The sequence below is a fragment of the Meriones unguiculatus genome, chromosome 6, assembly GCF_030254825.1.
Source record: "Meriones unguiculatus strain TT.TT164.6M chromosome 6, Bangor_MerUng_6.1, whole genome shotgun sequence".
NCBI lineage: Eukaryota > Metazoa > Chordata > Mammalia > Rodentia > Muridae > Meriones > Meriones unguiculatus.
In genome coordinates this window covers 23,095,336-23,103,046 of record NC_083354.1, presented here as the reverse complement: position 1 = coordinate 23,103,046, position 7,711 = coordinate 23,095,336, and the positions used below count along the sequence as shown (strand labels likewise).

General features: G+C 51.1%; 1 protein-coding gene across 1 annotated transcript in view; it reads left to right on the top strand.

Moving 5' to 3' along the window:
* The window catches only part of Cilp (cartilage intermediate layer protein), a 15,877-nt gene extending 12,808 nt beyond the window's left edge, over positions 1–3,069 (top strand). The window contains 2 exon segments of the mRNA XM_021649601.2: positions 268–2,583; positions 2,586–3,069. Of these exon segments, the coding sequence (XP_021505276.2) occupies positions 268–2,583; positions 2,586–2,884 (2,615 nt within the window). The 3' untranslated portion in view covers positions 2,885–3,069.
* The last annotated feature ends 4,642 nt before the right edge of the window (positions 3,070–7,711 follow it).

Genomic DNA, 7,711 nt, shown 5'->3' with positions numbered 1-7,711 from the left:
CACTCATACACACACACACACACAACTCAAGCTGTCTTGGAAGCACATACTTGTAATCCCAGCACTGGGGAGGTTGAGCAAAAGGATCATGAATTCAAGATCATCCTAGGCTATAGCACAAGTTTGAAGCCAGTCTGGGCTATGTGAGACCCTGTCTCAACAAAATAGCGAGCGGGTCAGGGAGTAGGGGGAGAGAGAGCCCCTTGAGTTGAGGTACTCTGGGTAAGGCATGAACTTGCACGTTAAGCCACACCGTTTCTCCTCTAGCACATGACGAGGCTCCTTGCAACCCAACTCCAGAGAGCTACCTTATTCGGCTGCCCCACGATTGCTTCCAGAACGCCACCAACTCCTTCTACTATGACGTGGGCCGCTGCCCGATCAAGACCTGTGCAGGGCAGCAAGACAGTGGGATCCGGTGCCGGGATGCCGTGCAGAACTGCTGTGGCATTTCCAGAACGGAGGAGAGGGAGATCCGGTGCGGCGGGTACACTCTGCCCACCAAGGTGGCGGTGGAGTGCAGCTGCCTGCGGTGCACGGAGACGCGGAGCATCGTCCGGGGGCGCGTTAGCGCCGCCGACAACGGGGAGCCCATGCGCTTCGGCCACGTGTACCTGGGGAATAACCGAGTGAGCATGACCGGCTACAAGGGCACGTTCACCCTCCACGTCCCCCCGGACACGGAGAGGCTGGTGCTCACGTTTGTGGACAGGCTGCACAAGTTTGTCAATACTACCAAAGTGCTGCCCTTCAACCGGAAGGGGAGCGCAGTGTTCCACGAGATCAAGGCGCTCCGGCAGAAGGAGCCCATCACGCTGGAAGCCACGGAAACCAACATCATCCCCCTGGGAGAGGTGGCTGGTGAGGACCCTGTGGCTGAGCTGGAGATTCCACCCAGAAGTTTCTATCGGCAGAATGGGGAGCTCTTCACAGGAAAGGTGAAGGCCAGCGTGACCTTCCTGGACCCCCGGAATGTCTCCACGGCCACAGCGGCCCAGAGCGACCTGAGCTTCATCAATGACGAAGGTGACACCTTTCCCCTTAGGACATACGGTATGTTCTCAGTGGACTTCAGAGATGAGGCCACTTCGGAGTCACTGAACGCTGGCAAGGTGAAGGTCCACCTTGACTCGAGCCAGGTCAAGATGCCCCAGCATGTGCCAGCCATGAAGCTCTGGTCACTCAACCCGGACACAGGACTGTGGGAAGAGGAAGGCGATTTCAAATTGGAAAGCCAAAGGAGGAGCAAGAGGGAAGAGAGGACCTTCCTGGTAGGCAACATGGAGATCCGCGAGAGAAGGCTCTTTAACCTGGACGTCCCTGAGAGCCGGAGGTGCTTCATCAAGGTGCGGACCTACCGGAGCGAGAGGTTCCTGCCCAGTGAGCAAATCCAGGGGGTTGTAGTCTCGGCGATCAACCTGGAGCCCAGAACCGGCTTCTCCTCTAACCCCAGGGCCTGGGGCCGGTTTGACAGCGTCATCACAGGCCCCAACGGGGCCTGCCTGCCTGCCTTCTGTGATGACCAGTCTCCTGACGCCTACTCCGTCTACGTCCTGGCGAGCCTTTCTGGGGAAGAGCTAGAGGCAGTCGAGTCTTCTCCTAAATTCAACCCGAACGCAATCGGCGTCCCTCAGCCCTACCTCAGCAGACTTAAGTACCGCCGGACGGACCACGAGGATCCGCGGGTTAAAAAGACGGCTTTCCAAATCAGTATGGCCAAGCCACGGCCCAACTCGGCCGAGGAGAGCAACGGGCCGGTCTACGCCTTTGAGAACCTGCGGGCCTGCGAGGAGGCGCCGCCCAGCGCGGCCCACTTCCGGTTCTATCAGGTCGAGGGCGATCGCTACGACTACAACACCGTTCCCTTCAACGAGGATGACCCCATGAGCTGGACTGAAGACTACCTGGCTTGGTGGCCCAAGCCAATGGAGTTCAGGGCCTGCTACATCAAGGTGAAGATCGTGGGGCCGCTGGAGGTTAACGTGCGGTCCCGCAACATGGGGGGCACCCACCGGCAGACCGTGGGGAGGCTCTACGGGATCCGGGATGTGAGGAGTACTCGCGACAGAGACCAGCCTCACGTCTCGTCTGCCTGCCTAGAGTTCAAGTGCAGCGGGATGCTGTACGACCAAGACCGCGTGGACCGCACGTTAGTGAAGGTCATCCCCCAGGGCAGCTGCCACCGAGCCAGTGTTAACTCCATGCTGCACGAGTATTTGGTCAACCACCTTCCGCTGGCAGTCAACAACGACTCCAGCGAGTACACCATGCTGGCCCCCCTGGACCCCCTGGGCCACAATTACGGAATCTACACTGTCACTGACCAGGACCCTCGTACAGCTAAGGAGATCGCGCTGGGCCGCTGCTTCGACGGCTCTTCGGATGGCTCCTCCAGAATCATGAAGAGCAATGTGGGAGTCGCCTTGACCTTTAACTGTGCAGAGAGGCAGGTAGGTCGCCAGAGTGCCTTCCAGTACCTCCAAAGCACACCAGTCCGGTCCCCAGCTACAGGGTCTGTCCAAGGGAGAGCGCCCTCCGCGAGGCAACAGCGGGCGAGCAGAGGTGGCCAGCGCCGGCGTGGAGGCCTGGCCCCCCTGAGATTTCCTGCTGTCGCTCAACAACCTCTGAGCAACTAAGTCTTGTGGTTCTTCGTCGTCCTCTCTGTCCACCTCACGTGAGACTGGTGCACAAACTGTCACTTGTTAATTTAAGCACATCTGTTTTGGTGCAGTTTGCTTCTTCGTGCCTTTACTTACCGTCTCTGTCTTGTGACACGGATTGGCACGGGGCCCCCAAGATAAAAAAAAAAAGGTCCCCTTTTAAAAAGAAACAAAACGAATCGGTAAAGGTCTGCAGCGTTGGCCGCTCTTTTTGCTGTGATTGAAAACACACTTCTTTCTGTATGTTCTTTCCAGCCTCTACTCTAATGATAATCCAATACCGAGGAGCAAATGAACAATATAAAGCATATGTCTAGGCCATGTCCTACAAGATGTAAGCAAAGCCTCTGTCACAGGTCATACATATAAATGGTGGTGAAATAGGAAATAAACAATATTTTTACTTGAAGTGTGATTAACATTTCTTTGGGGGAATTTGTAATTCTGATGTGTAGGTGATTGAAGATCTTTTTTGTTTCTATTGGAGACAGGGTTTCTCTGTGTAGCCCTGGCTGTCCTGGAACTCACTCTGTAGACCAGGCTGGCCTCGAATTCACAGAGATCTTCATGCCTCTGCCTCCAGAGTGCTGGGATCAAAGGCATGTGCCACCACCTCCTGGCAAAGATTTTTTGTTTCTAAGTGTGTGTGTACCTGTGTGAATTTATTTTCACCACATGTATTCAGGTGGCCAAGGAGGCCAGAGGGTATCCCATCCCCTGAACTAGAGCTAGAAGTGGTTTTAAGCCACCTGATGTGGGTCTGGGCCGGAACCATGCTCCTCTGCGAGGGCAGCAAGCACTCAGTTGCTAAGCCGCCTCTCCAGCCTCCACTCGTACTGAGTAGAGGGCGGTCACAGTTTCTCCACCAGCTGCTGCTTGTGTTTACTTCTCTTTTGACGTAGGGTTGGTTTCTAGTAGTGCAGTATGGACTTACACTCGCTCTGAAGCATAGGACAACCTTGAACTCCTTGTATTTCTGCCTTCATCTCCCAAGTATGGGAATTAGGTATAGCACTGCACCTAGTTTTATGTAGTGCTGGGGACCAAACCCAGGGCTTTATGCATGCTGGGCAAGCCCTCTACAAGCTGAGCGACATCCCCAGTCCTGTGTGAAAGTTCCTATATTTCGCTTTTGTTCTCCCTAGAAACCCAGCAGAGCCAGAGCAGGTATCTATAAATGTACATTCTGTGCTTTGACTCTGAGCCACCATGCTGTCCTTCAGAGCACAGCGGCTCTGGAAAGTGGGACCAAGGTGATATGAGGCCCAGTGTCCCTGAGTTACAGGGCTGGGCACCAAGAGTCACATTTGTTCTCTTAGCTCATATTTTCCATTTTCAAAGAAAAGCAGAGATTCCTGGAGTTGTGAGCCTGTTCTGGGCTCCTGAGCAAGGCTTAAAATATGTCCCAATTTTTGTCTTTTTATTTTTCCAGCATGAAGGAGATTATACAATAGCTGGCCTAGGATCCAGCGTTCTGGCCAGTGGTTCTTTGGCTCCTCCCGAGTCCGTTGTCTCCTCCAGCTGGTCTGGCTGACCTTGCTCTAAGTGACAGGCTTTCTCTTTCTCTGTTTCCAAGCTCTTCTACAGATTCCCTTCTTTTTTAGACTACAGGCCTCTGCTGTGGGTAACTGTCCCCGGAGTAAAACAGCTGGTCTACAGGGACAGGATTTGGTTTGGATTTAAAGGGTTTTAAATAGTAAATACAGGGCCAGTAGGTGGCACCAGAGCATTTCTGCAGCATCAACAGTTGGCGGGTTGAGGTGGGGGGGGGTGGGTGCGGGGTAAAGCCGGCCACTGGAGCACACAAGCTTATATTGTACCCCAGCGTTTGGAAGGCGGGCAGAGAATCAGGAGTTCAAGGACACCCTAAGCTTCATAGTAAGTTGGAGGCTAGCATGGGCCACATAATCTTCTGTTTGAAAAACATCAAAAGCAACCAACCAGTCAGGAGTTGGGACTCAAAACTGGGATGGGATGAATTTAGTATCTCTTTGTACTAAACAGGTCAGTCAGGGTTGCAGGAAGATAGGGCACTATTTATTATCAGAACAAAAAGACTTTTCATGTTTCCCTGGTCAGGCTGACCTCCTTTGGTCACCGCTGTGTTGTGTTGGCTTCGCCCTCTCAGATCAGCATCTGCCTAGCTCCTGGGAGTACAATTTATAATCAATTAGAAATGTCTCTGGCATGCATGAGGGCCCAGGTTGGTTCCATCCCCAGCACAACAAAACAAACAAGCAAACAGAACAGCCACTGACTCACGGCTTGGCCCCCTGTGAAGCCGGCTTGTTTTCTGGACCAAATGTTCACCTCAGGCGAGCCCTCAGTTTTTACCCTCAGCCATTGCTATGCTGGCTCAGAATAAAAATTCGTTCTTTCAGCCCTGAGAGTGAATTTCACCAGGATAGATGTGGCGTGGCAGTAGGAAAAAGCACAGGCAGGAAGCTGGCTAGAGGGGCCGAGACTGCTGCTCTGCTCACAGATAGGAAGTCTGGAGATCTCCACAGCTCAGCTGTGGAGACAAGAACAGAGTCTGTGGAGCTTGGGAGGACTTAAGCAAAGTTGATGGCAACTCCACATTTTGTGCAGTGCAGGATCAGACCCAGAGCTTCATGCATGCTAGGCACCACACCATAAGAGCTACGCCCCAGCCCCTGTCTTTGAGCTGTTTTGACTCAGTTATCAGACATGCTGCAAAGGATGGATGCCACATCAGTGTTTTGCATGTGGTTATCCTGTTGACCTGGAACCATCTGGTAAGAAACTTTTTGCTAAACGGTTTCAGCAGCCCTACTGAGAACCAGTTGACTGTAAATGACTTTATCTATGTATTTACCTGTGTATTCTTTGGCCTTATCTGTCTATTACAGCAATACCTTCCTGGTGGCTTCCTGGTGGCTGCAATTTTGAAAGCAGTAGTGGGAATCCTCCAACTTTTTTTTTTTTCAGTTATTCAGAATGCTTCATTTTCGTCCGCATGCTTGAAAATATTTTCACCTAATATCTATGACCATTAAAATTTTCAAACAAAGCTGGGCAGTGGTGGCACAGGCCTTTAATCTCAACACTCTGGAGCAGAGGCAGAAGGAAGCAGATCTTTGTGAGTTTTAGGCCAGCCTGGTCTACAGAGCTAGTTCCAGGACAGCCAGAGCTACACAAAGAAACTCTGTCTTGAAAAACAAACAAACCAAACAAGTGCTTCCTGGCACTGTCTTCAAGATTTGTGGGTCCACCGGTTAGCCTCAAGAACCACGGCCCCTCTCACAGAGAAGTGTGGTAAATTAGTGCCATCTGCTGACCAGCTCTCTAAAAACAGCAGGATGATAGCGCCCCCTGCCTCGCTTTCTGATGTTATCTTCAGATGTTTCTAGCCCAAAGCACTGACACCGAGAGTGGGGAATGCTTCCCTGTCATCTCTCTCTTTCATCTCACTACACAAAGGATGAACAACAACCCCGGTGGAAAAAAAGCCTAAAAGAGAGACCTTAAGAACACAGGCTTGTATCACCATAGTGAGACACATCTTATTGCAAATAAGCCTTAACATTCTACAGTTCCAGCAATAAAAACAGATTCCTGGGGCTGGAGAGATGGCTCAGGGGTTAGAAAATAGATTCCTAGGGCTAGAGAGATGGTTCAATGGTTAAGAGCACTGGCTGCTCTTCCAGAGGACCCAGGTTCAATTCCCAGCACCCACATAGCAGCTCACAACTTTCTGTAACTCCTGTTTCAGGGGAACTGATATCATCATACAGACATACATGCAGGCAAAACAATAATGTACATTAAATAAGAATAAATAAGAATTCTTAGAAAATAGATTCCTGAGCTGGGAATGTAGCTCAGTTGGTAGAGTGCCTGCCTGGCATGCATGAAGCCCTTGGTTCGATTCCCAGCAGGAGGGAGAGCAGACATAGTAGCCACTGCCTGTAATTTCAGCACGTGGAAAGTGGAGGTCACCCCCACTACGGAGGGACTTCGAGATCAGTTTGTGCTACCTGGGGCCCTGCCTCAGACAAATAAAATCATTCTTGAGTTCTATTCTATTCTAATCCTCGTCTTTGTATATATGTGTGCATAAGTTGCAATGTAGGCATGCATCACACTGGTGTGTTTGTGAGGCCAAAGGCTGACTTCAGAGTCTCCCACTGTACTTCCTTCGGTAAGAGCTCTAGCTGAACCTGGAGACTCACTTAGAGATAAAGTAGGGCTGTGGACATAGCTCACCACAAACCAGTTGAATATCAAAAACCTGGCTTGGCTGCTGTGCCTCTAACCCCAGTGCTGGGAGATGGGGGAGGCCAGAGACAGCAGGATCCATAGGCCATGAACATAGCTCCTGAGTTCAATGCCAGAGGCTCTCTCAAGGGAATGTGGAGAGTAATAAAGCTACCTAATATTCTCTGGCTTCTGCACATGTGTGTGTTTGTGTGTGCGTGTGCATAGGTCATACACAACACACACTCCCCACACACATACTAAAAAAGTCTTTATTCAAAAGACAACAGTGATTCTAGAAGAGCATGTGTGCTAGAGAGTTTTATGTCGACTTGACACAAGACAATGTCATTTGAGGAGGGAGCCTCAAGAAAATGCCTCCATGGGCTGGAGAGATGGCTCAGAGGTTAAGCGCACTGACTGTTCCTCCAGAGGTCCTGAGTTCAATTCCCAGCAACCACGTGGTGGCTCACAACCAAATAAAATGGGATGGGATCTGGTGCCCCCTGCTGGCATGCAGGTGTACATGCAGACACCATGATGTATACATAATAAATAATAAATATTAAAAAAAAAAGAAAGAAAGAAAATGCCTCCATAAGACCGGGCTGTAGGCAAGCCTGTAGGGCATTTTCTTAATTAGTGATTGATTGGGAAGGGACTAGCCCATTGTGGGTGGGGCTGTCCCTGAGCTGGCAGTCCTAGGTTCTATTAGAAAGCAGGCTGAGCAGCCAGGCACAGTGGCACATGCCTGTAATCCCAGCACTCAAGGAGGCAGAGACAGGAGGATCTCTGTGAGTTCCAGACCAGCCTGGTCTAAAAGGGAGTCCAGG